At 35.4% G+C, this 14,627-nt stretch overlaps 2 protein-coding genes across 2 annotated transcripts; one reads left to right on the top strand and one right to left on the bottom strand.

Moving 5' to 3' along the window:
• The first annotated feature begins 3,038 nt into the window (after window positions 1–3,038).
• On the top strand, window positions 3,039–5,106 carry LOC129005354 (uncharacterized). The gene is made up of 2 exons (XM_054434216.1): window positions 3,039–3,229; window positions 4,828–5,106. The coding sequence occupies exons 1-2, from the start codon at window positions 3,062–3,064 to the stop codon at window positions 5,104–5,106; spliced, it is 447 nt and encodes a 148-aa protein (XP_054290191.1). The 5' UTR covers window positions 3,039–3,061.
• Window positions 5,107–7,184: 2,078 nt separating this feature from the next.
• Window positions 7,185–14,276, bottom strand: LOC129005356 (coiled-coil-helix-coiled-coil-helix domain-containing protein 2-like). Its single transcript, XM_054434217.1, has 4 exons — window positions 14,106–14,276; window positions 9,892–10,030; window positions 8,490–8,733; window positions 7,185–7,441 (listed from the first exon to the last, which is right to left on the bottom strand). Coding segments are annotated over exons 1-4 (426 nt in total). The 5' UTR covers window positions 14,147–14,276; the 3' UTR covers window positions 7,185–7,439.
• Window positions 14,277–14,627: the final 351 nt, after the last annotated feature.

Genomic DNA, 14,627 nt, shown 5'->3' with positions numbered 1-14,627 from the left:
TTGACGACACTAATTAAAATACTAAACAACATTTTTTAAACAGCTGGTATTATTCGATTTGGCAACACCGCACTGTCCTCATTGGCTCATTTGAAGTCAAATGGTAAATATGCTACTCCCTCAACTGCAAACCTTCGTGGTCCCGACTCAAATTATAGTTGGAAGCTTGGTTGAGTTTAGTAATGAATGTGAATGGTGGATTAATGTAGTAGCCCATATATATTAATCACGGACATAACTCCCAAGTTTATTATCACTGTGACAGTGACAAAATATAAAATATGTTTCAAGGACGACTCTGGTCGTGTGGTTGAAGAATAGGTAAATACTTGATATTGCTAGAGACCATCCTCTGCCAGTCTGATCGTGTAGGCCGTATGCCTGCCGTCACCTACGTCATGTGATAGTTGTGGTGTGGTGATGGTTGTGGTATATAGTGCTGTGGTGGGGAATGGGAGGGGTAGTAGGGGGCCCACAGACATATTTGCGGGGGGGCCCGGGGAAATACTGTTACGCCACTGGGCAAGACGACGCACAACACTGAAGAAGCTTTTCCATTTCACTTTGTATCTGTTATACCAATCCAATGTTATTTATTTAAAATGATGCTGTAACATTTCTTGATGCAATTGTAATAAAGGAATTTTTTATTGTCTATTGTGGAAACACTTTGTGGCAGATAAATCAATGTATCTGTAATACTAAAATGCTATGGGAAGGGAGGGAAACAGGTCCACGACGTAGGAAGTTGTGAAGGAAGTAGTAAGGCGAGAAGTGCGGAGTGTGGGGACCGTTGTGGCAGTTAAATTCATTTATCTGCAATACTAAAATACTATGGGAAGGGAGGGAAACAGGTCCACGTAGGAAGCTGCAAAAGAAGTAGTAAAGGCGAGAAGTGCAGAGTTTGTATTTTGTATATCTATAAAGATTTATTCATTTATTGCTTTATTGAAAACCATGAAACATGATTGCTCCGCTCAACTGTCTTTCACTGCTATGAAAGCAATCCTAGTAAGATATGAGTTTAGAATGGAATAGCTGGTAGTATAGCTTTATTACAGAATCAGCTGTTTCATTGACCCAGACCATTTGTTCAAGGTCCAATATTCAAGAACAGCTGGGTCTTTACCATCGATCTCTATTATCTGGTCTTTACATCATCAAGAAGCTACTGTTTTTTCTCAGGATGGAATCAACAACCAAAAGATTATTAGATTAACACTATTACCACACACCACTTAACCAACCAGGGGCCTGTTTCATAATAATCTATATATATAAAATCCAATGTATGTTTGTTTGTATGTATGTTTGTTTGTTTGTCCTTTATGGACTCCGAAACCGCTCGGCAGATTGTAATGAAACTTTCAGGCATTATTAAGCATTATTCAAGGATGGTTTGTGTGATGTTTGATGCAGATCCGTCAAAAGGGCTCCGCCCAATTGGCTCTGGAGTTTCCCATGTTAACCTTATGAGTACTCATATTAAAATAGAATTAAAGAATCTAAACAGCTGGTTCAAGCAATTGGAGTCTGTGATGTTCAATAGCATTAAAAAGTTAATAAGTTTACCAACAGGGTGCAGCACGATTTTTTTTTAATTTATGACAACAGCTAATTTGCAACCAAAAGGTGAATGAGCGTAGCGAACGAACTTCAACCTGGAGGCGAGTTAGCGTAGCGAACGAGCTAACCTGAAGGCAAGTGAGCGCAGCGAACGAGCTCCAACCTGAAGGTGAGTGAGCGTAGCGAACAAACTTTAACCAGGATCTTGAAAATGAACAAGCAGCATTTGACATAAAACCACATTAGGACAGGACAACGTCTGTCGGGCTAGCTAGTAAACTATAAGTTACAAAGTGTAACTTGTAACTTGTAATTTCCATAAAATTTGCATCAGGTGTGATCAGCTGATTTACTAATAATACTAGTTTGTAGTTTGTTATGAAACAGACCCCATGCATGTTAAGTTTGCTCAAATATCAAAACCAAATTTCAAATCTCAAAACCATCAAAAGTTTTGGTTTTCGGTCGAGTAACCAGATTAAAAATGTTTAACATTGAAGATTTTGGCAGTTCAGGTTCTGGACCTGCAGTCATTTGTTGGCATCATTACTATTGTTTATTAAAACACTGTTACGTTACACGCAAGCTGGCGGTAATAAGGAAAACAGATCGTCTACAACACTGATGAAACAAGTAATTATAATCTGCAAAAAAAACCATACAAACCATCTGAAAACTATACAATACAGTATCTTCATATCCATATTTTTTTAAATGTTGGTACCCCTAGTAAACCTTGTATGGTTTTAGCAAATTTCTCATATAGGAAATAAGCTATTACCGTGGTACATGGTAAGACTTGGACCCGGGACCGATTTCCTTTTGTCGTTTTGAGGTCTGTAGAGGCCAAAAACACCATCCGTTCAAGCTCATATACATATATGTGTGTGTCCGTTAGCACAATAACCCAAACAAAAATGACAATTTTTGTTAAATCTTATGAGGCAAAAGGAAATTCGCTTAGTCTGCAGGTTTGCTGCGGTGAGGGTATTTTAAACTCTTACACATGCATCCATTTTTGTTTAATATATAAAATTGAATAAAATTGAGATTCGGATTTGTTTTAAGTTTTGGTTTCCGTATTGAGATTCAAAATTTCTGGCTTTAATCACTATGCAATAATTTGAATTATCTTCAATTGCTCTTCGTTGAAACTATGTTAAGATGAAAACATTTTCACAAATAACACCGGTGAAATTAAACAGAAATAAACATGATTAATAAATGTCCAAATATGATTGGAAATAGGACGAAAGTTTATATGACATATATGAGAGCAATACACAGAATGTGCTAAAAGATTTTACAATAATTAATTGCACCTAATGTTTCCTTTTAAAATCATATGCAGTACAGTAACACATGAATAAATTATGTTTTTGCGTAAACATAAACAAACTTAAAAAACACTTTTATAAGTCTGTTAAACTAAAGCTTGATAGGTTTATTCATGAACATGCTAGAAGCTGTTACAGTTTTTTCTTGCAGTTCAAACATGTTTCTAAAGATGTTTATTTTGTTTCTAATGTTAGACTTTGGAGTTTCAAAAAAGGATACGGAAACGTTTCAACGCTACCCTCCGCCATGGTCAACACAAGATTTAGAAGACGTAGAAGACTTGGATTCGAATACTCTTGGATATTGTGCTGAGGAAAATCACAGGGTAAGTTTTGTACCGACTAAAACAAAATCAAAAGTACTTGCTGTCTGAGTGGTTATACAGGGTGTCCCGGAACTCTCTACCAATATTTTAGGGCATTGCTCCTGGGTAAGAAACATACCTAAATATCATATTTAAAACGTCCTGAAGTCCTTAGTTACTCACACAGCCACCATTTTGTTTTTTTCAGTTATTAATTTTTTTCTAAAGAATGGTTAAACATACGAAATGGAAACTTTGCGCAAACATTTATGACAACTAGGCCTAGACAAAGCTACCAAAAGATTATGAAGATGTTTCAAATTCACAAAACAAAATGGTGGCGGTTTAAAAGTTTGTTTCTTAAATAACTCGAACTTGATTCTAAACTTAAAAGTCATGCAATATTACATGACAACATAGCCTACATGCCAGGAGGGGCCTATTGTTTATTATTTTGCTGACATTTCACTAAACATGAATATGACTATTTCTCAAGATGGTTACCTATATGTTTGTACTTTACCATACCGGAATAAAAAAATATGCTGTTTTAATTTTGCTTATATTGCTAGAGTTCTATTATTTTAGGTCAGTCACTTAGTTTCTGTTACATTTATCGTTCAAGCAAATTAAAACTGATGTAATTGTTTGTAGTGGACTGTATAAATTAAAATCATGTGTTGCTGTAAAAGAACTGAGTTTATTTAATTATTAAAATATGAAAAACTGAGCATACATGAAGGAATGATATAACCTAGAATTGATTGACTGAACTTAAATGACTTTAAATAAATGATAATGAACTTCCTGGACAATGTATTGCCCAGTGTGCTGCAGCACAAAAAACTCGACTGTCACGCACGGTAAGAGTGTTGCTTTAGTGAATAGACCTGGACCCAGGGGCGCAAGAGGTTTTAGGAGGTTTGTGGCATAAGGAAGAGTTTTGCACCTAGCATGGAGGGGGGGGAGGTTCAATTATTATCTGTTGAGCCCATGGCACGTCATCACATGCAAAACACGGGCATGATACTCTCCAGTGACTGCTTATCACTAGTTTACAATAGTCAAAATTAGTATGGTAGTAAAATACTGAAATAGAGCATGAAATAAGTAAAGTCATGAGGTGTTTTGTGTAGATAGCTAGTGTCGCTGAAACTACCATACAAAATACATAGGTTATAGACACTCCATACTGCAAGACGCAGAAAAGTAAATTTCAGTTCTGGCATGTTGTGCCAGGAATATACTTGTGACGAGAAAATGAGAGCCCGAAGGTGAGCATTGTGCTGAAATTCTTATGGCACAAGGCACAGGGTTCTTCCTCCACCTTGAGCGTTGTAGTACATAAAGGCGAGGGGTGGAACTTTGCGTTAGTCACCAGCACTAGTGCTAGACACCACCAAGTTTACCATTGAGTGATTTCTCTGTGTGCAAGATGAGTGTGGAATGAAGTATATTATAGGTAAGACAGTATTACCTGTATTATGTTTTGTAACAATTGTTTTGTGAGTATCTCTTAGCCCGTGGACTCTATATCTCATGGTAGCTATTTAAACTATACCATTTTCGATTTAATTCCTTAAAAAACTGGTTTACTAAAGGTACCAACATGGTTTCAGTGTGGCCACACAGAACAGGAGTCATATAGCGGCCGATGGGTGTACTGCTGTCCTGGTCTCTGGTGTTCGCCCGATCCCAAGACGAGCACTGATCTATACAGTATCACTTGTGCTAAATTAACGGATACGTTCACCGACTCGTGTTGGTACTACGAATATCCGTTTCAAAGATCAATATGCATCAGAGACGAAACTTATCCTCCATTACCAGTTGATTACAAACGATACGACCAACATGATAAAGTGAAACCTGAATTCAAAGATGAAAATATAAATTAATAAACATTGTTTTGATGATTGTTAAAGGTTGTTTTAGCGAATTTCCGTGAGGGAAGTAGCTATTACCGTAGGTCTCATGGTAACAGCTAGGCTCGGGACCGATTTACTTTTTCCTTAGTTACAGACACAATTACAAAATCATAATGTTTAAATTTCCTATGTTATTCTAAATTGTTGTAGTTTACTTGTTTATCGATATATTTTTATCACACTTGGCAAATTTTATTATTTTATACGCTATTAATTTTTTTTATATACATTTTGTTAGCATCCCTGTAGTAGGAAATAGTTATTTGTGTAACTAGTGGTGAAAGTGGCACTTTGCTGCACACGAGAGCAATGTTTACCTACACACATGCACACCTAGAAGTGGTCTAGATAGCACTCTCAGCATTTCTCAAGTCTCTGTCAAATTTGAAGCAATAATGGTGGATTTCTATGTGAGGGGGAGTTAACATTTAAGGATAATGTTAATTAATTAGTATTTAAAGATTGTAGAGTTTTGAAACTTAGGGGCGACAATCCTGCTACATTGTGCCTGTCTATAATTATTTAGTCCAATGCACCAGAAGTGTTTTATAAAGAAATATTGGGGGGTTAGAGTAAGTAGTTTAAGAACTGTTTTGGGGGGGGCGGTTGAATTATTTGTTAAGGGGGGGGGGTTCACACCGCTTGGAGGGCCGTGTAGTTACGTAGTGCGTACGCCGTAACTACATGGTACATCCCAGTGGTGTGCGCCAGAAGCTATGGTATCTATATTTAATTCTTTTTGTCTATGGTAGAACCGCAATGAGAATTCATAACTTGTTTTTACTTATAACAGTGAAAAACTTGACTCATAACAAGCCTCAACTGGTGTAGAGATTACTATTTACTAACCTTGCGCTTTGGGGTTGTTTTGCCAATCTGATGTCAACTTTATCTTAAATTGAGGAATGGTTCAAAACTAAAATTTGCAATAATTTTCTCAAAATTAACCTAAAATACTAAACATTTATTACCTAAATTGTCTTGCCAAATTAAACAAAATGTTTGCCAAGTCTTTGTTGAAATTAAACCAGTTAAAAGGGGCTTAAAAAAACAAAACAAAAAAAAAAACACCCTAAAAATCCTATGACCCGGAAGATAACCACCTGTGTTTGTTTATCTAAATGGGATGGAAGGGTCCAAGATTTTATGTATCAATGAATAACAGTTTATAACGAAAGCTGAGGTTTACATTTCCAAAAGTTTAATACCTAATTAAGTTTTGATAGGTGCTTTAAGAAGTCAAGTTTAGCGTAATAGTTTGACAAGGCAATTATAACTGTCAGCAAAACTGACCTTTGAAACTAATAAGCAGTTAGTTTAAAACTTATTCTAATGGTTATTTTGATAAGACAACCTTTGACATGAGCAATTTACCCAATTTAGGACTTTGTTAGAACATTTCCTAATCAATGAAAGACGAAACTTTACTAACTAATGATATTTCAATATTAACCGGTCTATAATAGATTGTTTCAATTTTCATAGATAGAACAAAGACTTAAAGAATTTCAATAGTAATGGTCGATTTATTTTAATTTAATTTTTTGTAGAAATTGACTCAAGCAGTTCTAAACGAAAGTAGTATGTTCAATTATTTCATTGGTTAGTTAGTGAAGCTTTTATTTGAATTTGGAAGGTTTACACTTTTAAAAGATATTTATGACTTAATTAATTAAATAACTAATGGGTTGTGCAAGTGTAAAGCAAAAAAAGTCTATTATTATATTATATTATTATTATATTATAAAAACGTATAATTATATAGTAAAAGATTTGACATAACAAAACTTGAAGACCATTTCATCAGCCTCAATACCTATAAATAGCTCTTCATGATGCTTCTCTTAGATTTGGCCTTTTGCCGTTTTAGTGGCGTCTAATTTAGGTGTAATAGTAAAAATAACTAGTCCCATGTTGTTTTGTCATGTGCTCATTATATAACTCTTACCTAATATTCAATGAGTAGCTCCTAAAAACGGGACATTATTCTATACCCAAAAACACTGAATGAGGTTTTGTTTGGTATACTGGTAAATAAATTATACACATTGAAAATCAACAATTGTTTAATTTGTTTTAAAATAAAAACATAACCAAAAAATAGAAAATTGTCAGGTAAAAATACAGAAAAAAGATATTTCTAATGCTTACAATTTTATTTAACTATTTTTACTACTTCGTGGAACAACAAATATATTGGTGTGATTTAACTGTTAAGTCAAATTAAAGAAGATAATAATGAATTTAAAATCTTGTAACTAATTATTTTCATAATTTGGCTATCCGGTTGAACGAAATTATAACTCTGAAACAAAAAAGTTTTTTATTAGAACACAAGATATATAAGAGCAAGAAGTTATTGACATAAGATAATCAACACTAGAAGTTTAATAACTGATTCAACAATTACAAAGATCCCATGACTAGGCAACTAATCTATAGACGAAAGAATTATTTTAGATCAAAGTATTCTGTGTACATTCACTGATAAATACATTCAGTCAAAATAGTGAACACAAATAAGTTAAAATGTCATATTTACTTTACTATTTTAAAGAACACTTAAGCTACACTTTTTTTGCACAAACTTTTATATTAGTTGGCATGCGAGCCTGCTATAGATCAGATGATGAAAGTTAGCAATTTCAACAACAAAATTTCTTATTTCCATTACCTATTGTGTAATATGCTGGTAATTTAAACAGTAATGGGTGAATGAAAAGCAATGGCTTTCCTTCTATTCTTAGGTCTGTTCAATGATTTTCTTCATTTTTTTACAAATCGTGAAACCCTGTTTCATAACAGCAAAACAGAAACAGTTGAAAAGAAGATTCTGTCCTAAGAATGCAGTTGCAATGTTTCTAACAGTTGTCTTTGTTCTGATAGCCTATGATGCGCTTGAATTAAAACCAACTTTAGTGACCCTTTAGTAGAATCAGTCACTTTTTAGTGGTCAGTGGTATTCACTATTCGGATACTGAAAATGTTCCTACCAGCTGTTGCCAAATGTTTATTCCAAAAGAACATACGGTAGAATGAGTGTGCTTCAATCTAAATTCTTTTTTCTTCCAGAGATTTTTGTGACAGCCTATGTGCCACTGATGCCACAGTTCACAATAATTCTTCCTATCAGTTTAACTTGGTTAAAAAGTTTACGAATTCATAAGAAATTAGTAATTTACTTCAGCGCACTTGGGTTAGATCCGACTGCGTCAATTTGGATTCCAAAATGGGCGAGGGCTTTGACCTGGGAGCGTAATGTCAAACCCAGTAGACACTCAGAGCCACAGTACCGCCATTTATAAATTTAAAAATATTATTGCCTAAAGGGCAGCCAAGGTTGAGATACTTACACACACGGTTGGCAACCTTGCACTGGCGCAAAGCCTCGTTGAAGCCTTCGCACAGAGTGAGGTCGCTCTGGCCCTGCGCGCACTGCAGGAACTGTTTGATCTCCCAGGCGCAAGGTCCTGTCGGCTCCTGAGGGCCCGCACCTGCTGCGTAGTTGCTGGGAGGAGCTGCGGCTGCGGCAGGCGCAGCAGCCTCACTACTGCCTCCACTGAACATCCCAGTCATGGCGTGCCCGAGGGTGTGACCCTGGGAGAGATAGTCATCAGGCGATGGTCGTAAACAATTTGTAAATTGAGAAACCCTTTGAATTTGTTGAAGGTTTGCTATTGGGCTGTGTGTAAGACGAACGTCTTTACGCTATTGTTACTCAATTAAAATGTTTTCAACTAATAACTTACAGTCGGGACCATATAAGTTTGCAGTTGAGGGAGGAGCTTATTTACCATATGGTTTTGAATGAACCAATGAGAACGGTGCGGTGTTGTCAAATATAATAATACCAGCTAATTTGAAAATATTTCTTATTTGCTTTGTATATTTTAATTAGTGTTGTCAATGGGCGGTGTGGCAACATCGCACTAGCCTTGTCATGTGATTGGCTGCCACCAACTGCAAACTTAAGTGGTCCCGACTTTTGGTATTCTAATGCTTAGGTAACTAATGCTGCAATTCCCAAGTGGTATTGGGAACATATTAATTTTCCCAGAAGTATGTTATTAAATGTTACAGCAATAGGCCCTACAGCAATATAGTATTTTATTTCACTTAAGTCTGAGACGCAAACTAGACAAGTAGCTCACCCAACGGTTTGATGAATTAATATAAATAGTACAATGTACCACTAACACATTTTTTTTCAATCTTACTCACTAAATTCAATTTTTAAATATGGTAGGGCTATCTAGTTAATTGATGGTAATTGCAATCACCCCAACCAATTAGAGCCAGTAGGCAAATAGCAAGGATAAATAAAATGGCTTCCGTATTGCATTCCTATTGAGCCCAATGATTAGACAGAACCAACAACTCCCACTTGGAACCTTTAGAATACCGTAACTATTTATTTTCCCCTTAGTATGTAAATAAGTGCATTAAATCGAAGTTTTAGGTGTGTTTAATTTGAATATTGAGGCAAAATTTAAACCATAGGTTTTTAAGTTCAGGCATACATTGTGAAATAGCATAACACCTCGATCAAGAACACTACAATACTTAGTAGTCTAAGTGTTTTGTCAAGTTCAACAAGTTACAGTAATTTCGATGAAATTAAGTAAGGCCTAGGCTACTTAATTTTGTAAGAACTTCAAAGATGGTGACATACCTAATGAAAATTTACTTGTTAATTTGGTCAAATAAATGAGTTATTGATGAAGAAGTTATTGCTGGACACAGATTGTTACTTACAACGGCAGATCCGACAGCTACTCCACCAGCAGTGGCAGCCATCTGCTTGAACATGCTGGGCTGCTCCTGTACCACCATTGGCTGAGCGGCCGCAGGCGCTGGGGCCGGTGCGGCAGGCGCAGACCTCATTGGAACATTTCTGACAGATGCCAAGAATAAAGTATTGTAAATTCAAAATCATTAACCAAAAACCGGTACTTTCCTGTTAAGTGAACATTCATTATTATCGATAATTTTTTTCAAAAACTTGTATTGATATTTAATTTTTCGATCCGATAAATTGATATTAACAAATTTAAACATATCAGCTGACGACTAAATTTAACGATAAATAATTATTGTTCAGTATCATCAACAAACAACTAAAAAAAATGTTATATCAAAATGAAAATGTTCTAAACTAACCCAACCTAACCAACCAAACTTGCTGTGTAACATTTCAAAATTCCGTTTGATATCCCCACATGCCTTTACTGTTATCAAACGGAATTTTGAAATGGTAGGCCTACTACAGCAAGTTTTATTACATTAAGATTATATTTAGGTTAGTTTAGAACAGTTTCATTTCTTAATCCATGTGTATATGTATTATTTTTGTCTAGAAAAGATCAGTTGTCAATTTGTAATTTAAATGCGTTTGAAGATATTAAAACAGAAGGAATATGGATCATAAAGGAAAACAAAAATTTGATATATCGAGAGAAAAAAAATATTATTATAAGACTTGCCGTCTTGAACAGTAGGAAGAAAAAAAATCTTCGATAATAATGAATGTTCCCTTTAACAGGAAAGTACCCACAAACCTAGAACAAACTGACAATTTAAAGTTAATTTCGATGCAACCCATTAATTAACCTAGCAGTGGCCAATGTTTTTAAGTGTGGAATGGCCAGCCCATTATGGCGATTTTGCAGGGTAGGCTACCTTTTTTTGAAAATTCACAAAAATTCTACCGTAGAAGTAAACTTAGCCAACCTCATATTCCTTTTGTTTGAAAAGAACAGGAGATTCTAGAAATAGTTTTATAATAATGATTTAGAAAGTTAATGTTTTTTTTAAGTGAAAAGAATAACTTATAAATGTGGTAATCACAGAGGAATATCTTTGCTCAGTCATGGATATAAAGTTTTATCAAAGATTATTCAAAAGTGCCTCGAGGAATACACAAGTAGTATAATAGAGGATCACCAGGTGGGATATTTAAAAGGGAGATCTACAATGGATCAGATTCACATACTTAAACAAGTTATTAGTAAGCACTGGGAATATAATAAAGAAGTACATGGGCTTTTCATAGATTTTTCAAAGGCCTATGATAGCCTTGACCGGGGGAAAAGTATTTCAACAAATGGAAAGGCGTGGAATCCCCAGAAAATTAATACAACTAGTAGAAATGTTCCTGAATGGATCAAAATGCAAAGTAAAAATAGATGGAGAGTTGTCAGAAAGCTTTTAAGTAAGGACAGGTGTAAGGCAAGGTGATGGACTGTCACCTATAGCCTACTATTTAACATAGCCTTAGAAGAGGCCCTCCAACATGTAAAACAACAAATACAGTAGAACCTTGATAACAAGACTCTCACAGGGATCATAAAAAGACTTGTTATCAAGGTTGACTTCTTATCGAAGTTTGCAATAACATGTAATTAGGGGTAAAATAATTTCAAGGGGATTTGAAAATGACCCTTGTTATCAAGGGTGACTTGTTATCGAGGGTCTTCTCATCGAGGTTCTACTGTATGGGCTTTGAAATGGGAACAAAAATAAACATCCTAGCTTTTGCGGACGATGTAGTAATTCTGTCAAAAAACAGAAATGACCTAGAGGAGCTAACTAACCAGACTGTTCATACAAAAAACAGAGAAAATAGGCCTAAAGATTAATGATGAGAAGACAAAATATAAGCACTTCACGAGACAGCCAAATGAAATGAGGGAAAATGTCATTAGTATAGATGGACATATTTTTGAAGTGGTTGAACAGTTTAAATATCTAGGGGTAATTATATCAAGCAGAAATAGTGAAGAATGGAAATAAATTATAGGATTTCTCAGGCCAATAAATGTATGTAGGCCTAAAACTTACACTTGTAAGAAATTGTTGACTTCAAAGATTCTCTCGTATAGAACGAAAATAATATATCATAGTATAATTCAACCAGTATTAACATATGAAGCTGAAACTTGGATTTTAAACAAAAAAGAAGAAAACAAAATGATTGTTTTTGAAAACAAAGTTTTAAGAATGATATATGGCCTAACACAGGAAAATGGAGAATGGAGAAAAAGGCATAAGAAATATGTACAACGATTAAAATAATGTAGTAGGTGATAGTAAGGAGAATAAGGTGGGCAGGGCACGCACTACGGAGAGAACATGGGTTCACTATTAAAAGAAGCAAGTGTAGGAAAGCCAGAAGGGAAACGACCATTAGGAAGGCCCGGAAGAAGAGATGGTGGGATAGTGTCTCCAAGGACATCAGAGAAGTGGGGGCAGCAGTGGAAGAGGCAGAAGATCGAGAGAGATGGAGAGCAATAAGGTTATGTTTATGTTTAAAAATACAATTATATTTTTTTCCCCTTTCAGTGCTAGGCCAATAATTCGTATTTCGTAAGACTTTTTTCTTTGCCTTTCAATTCCATTACCTATTGTTGAATTTTAACTGTAATGTTGTCACTATTTTATTAATTAGGCTAATTTTGAATAATAAGACAGTAAGAAAATAAATAACAAAGATAAATCCCGGTATTTGTAATAAACTTTAAATAAAACTTAGTTTTTGTTGTAATTTTCTGATTTTCCCATAAATCTTTATGTTCTGATGGCATTGTTTGAAACAAAAATCTCACAAAATCAAAAGACATATAGTTTACAAAGTAATATTGAATTGAACTTTGATTTAGTTGGACAAGGTTATCGTTAAATAACCATTTAAGGGAAAATAATGTTTTGCAGCAAAGTCTCAGGAACACATTTAAATGATCACTGTTGTATTTCAACTGAAAAATATCATCTAAATAGTCCGTGACTAACTAAGTTAGTGCTGCTACCTAGTTTCGCATTGAACAACCATCTGTGGCGCTATCTGTTCGCAATCAGTGGCGTCAGCATATACCGGTTTTTGACTCTTCAGTCTTCAAGCACAGATAGCCGAGAAGGCTAGGGCGTGTGTCACTTGGCCAGTGGCATTCGTCTGCTCGGGTTCGATTCCAGTCCTGTGTGGCAAATAATTGGTGACCTGTGTGTTTGTAGCGATATACTACAACAACTGGGGCATAGTGAGGTGTTCATAATCCTTGGTTTAGACATACACCTCGAAATCATCGGATTGGGCGAATCTTTTAGCTAAGTGGTTGTTTGTGTATCCTATGAACATGCAGGTCACCAATGGCCATTTTGCTACTTTTTGTTAAAATAACCTTCCTCTCTATATCCCTTAGAGATTTTTTAAAACAGCGATATATTGTTTCATAGCACTGAAAGGGTTAAGCTGAATTGTATTTTTAAACATAACCTTCAGTTTTGTGATGTGTCTGATGATTCCAGCATTGCTGGCGAAAGGCCTCATGAAATTAAAAATTCAGAAATATTGGTGGTTTTTTTCAAATTTATGAAAAAATATTCATTAGAATCTGAGAAAACGGGTGTCATGCCCTGGATGACTTTTTTACGGATTGGCTCTAATGTCTTCAGCTGACCGAATTATGTGATACATGCAATTAGGCCTATTTGAAAATTTGTAATAGCCTTTGGGAAAGTAACATGGACGAGGCCTACCTAGGCCTTTGTTACTTAAACTTAAGTTCCCTATTAAAGCTTACATGTTGAATCTCTTCTTAAAGTAAATGTGGTGGATTTCAAATTCCAAGGTTAGAGATAAGAGTTAATTATAAAATCATGTGACTACCACTAACTCAAATTGAGCAATCCAGGTGATTATCTAGTCCTAGCCATGTCTCAAAAACTTTGACTCAAACGCCTAATTGCTTATTGCATAATAAGCCTGTACGTAAGCTAAAATTTTAGGAACAAGATATTTCAGACAGAACACAAAATGCGTGAAACAAAAGCCCAAAGCTATGGAATGTTTCTAGAGGAGAATGATTCCGACACTGAAACGTGGTTCAGAAAATGCGTAGGTAGCCTATAGGCCTAAGTCAATCAATATTTCACAATAGGTAAACCATTGGTATTACAACTGAAAATTGCCTCACCTGCTAGGAGTTGGGGAAGGAGACCTTCCACGTCGCGGCATTTCGGAAAACTATAAGAAATACTTCTCAAAACCACCAGAAAGGTGAAAGACTGCACAAGGCAAAAGCAATTTAATGTCTTCTCAAGGGCGAACTGACAGTGACTTCTTCTCTCGTTCTCTGTAGTCTGTGTCTTCTGTCTGCTGAGAATATAACAGACAGGGAAGGGGAAATGGCAGTAATTTTAGCGTTTTACAGGTTCTAGAACAATAACGTAATCGTGACGTATTAGCCCAGGCAAATTAGACATATGCTCCCCAAAAAACCGTCTAAAGCTGGAAAGTGTTTTAATACCTTTTGGGGATCCCAATTAAGAGTCCTGTGAGTTTGCGACGGATTCTGACGTCTGCTTAAGTTTTGGGAGTCGAAAAACTATGACAATTTATTTGCACTTTTTTCAGTTTGTCACTTATAACTACTAAATAACGAATCCTACGGAAAATGTTGTTCAAAGGTCTCTTTTAGTGCATTAAATTCTTCGTC

Source organism: Macrosteles quadrilineatus, unplaced genomic scaffold (assembly GCF_028750875.1).
Source record: "Macrosteles quadrilineatus isolate MER2022 unplaced genomic scaffold, UCM_ALF_1.0 Scaffold_20__1_contigs__length_2534061, whole genome shotgun sequence".
Lineage (NCBI taxonomy): Eukaryota > Metazoa > Arthropoda > Insecta > Hemiptera > Cicadellidae > Macrosteles > Macrosteles quadrilineatus.
Note: the sequence above shows the minus strand (reverse complement) of the source record. Positions and strands in the feature narration are given on the sequence as shown.

What these genes read in the sequence shown, in the direction of transcription:
- LOC129005354 (XM_054434216.1), top strand. Translation starts at nt 3,062, where the DNA reads ATGTTTCTAAAGATGTTTATTTTGTTTCTAATGTTAGACTTTGGAGTT. An exon ending in GTGCTGAGGAAAATCACAGG is followed by an intron (nt 3,230 to 4,827) that starts GTAAGTTTTGTA and finishes ACATGGTTTCAG; the next exon opens with TGTGGCCACACAGAACAGGA.
- LOC129005356 (XM_054434217.1), bottom strand. Translation starts at nt 14,146, where the DNA reads ATGCCGCGACGTGGAAGGTCTCCTTCCCCAACTCCTAGCAG. An exon ending in CCTTCCCCAACTCCTAGCAG is followed by an intron (nt 10,031 to 14,105) that starts GTGAGGCAATTT and finishes GGCATCTGTCAG; the next exon opens with AAATGTTCCAATGAGGTCTG. An exon ending in TAGCTGTCGGATCTGCCGTT is followed by an intron (nt 8,734 to 9,891) that starts GTAAGTAACAAT and finishes TATCTCTCCCAG; the next exon opens with GGTCACACCCTCGGGCACGC.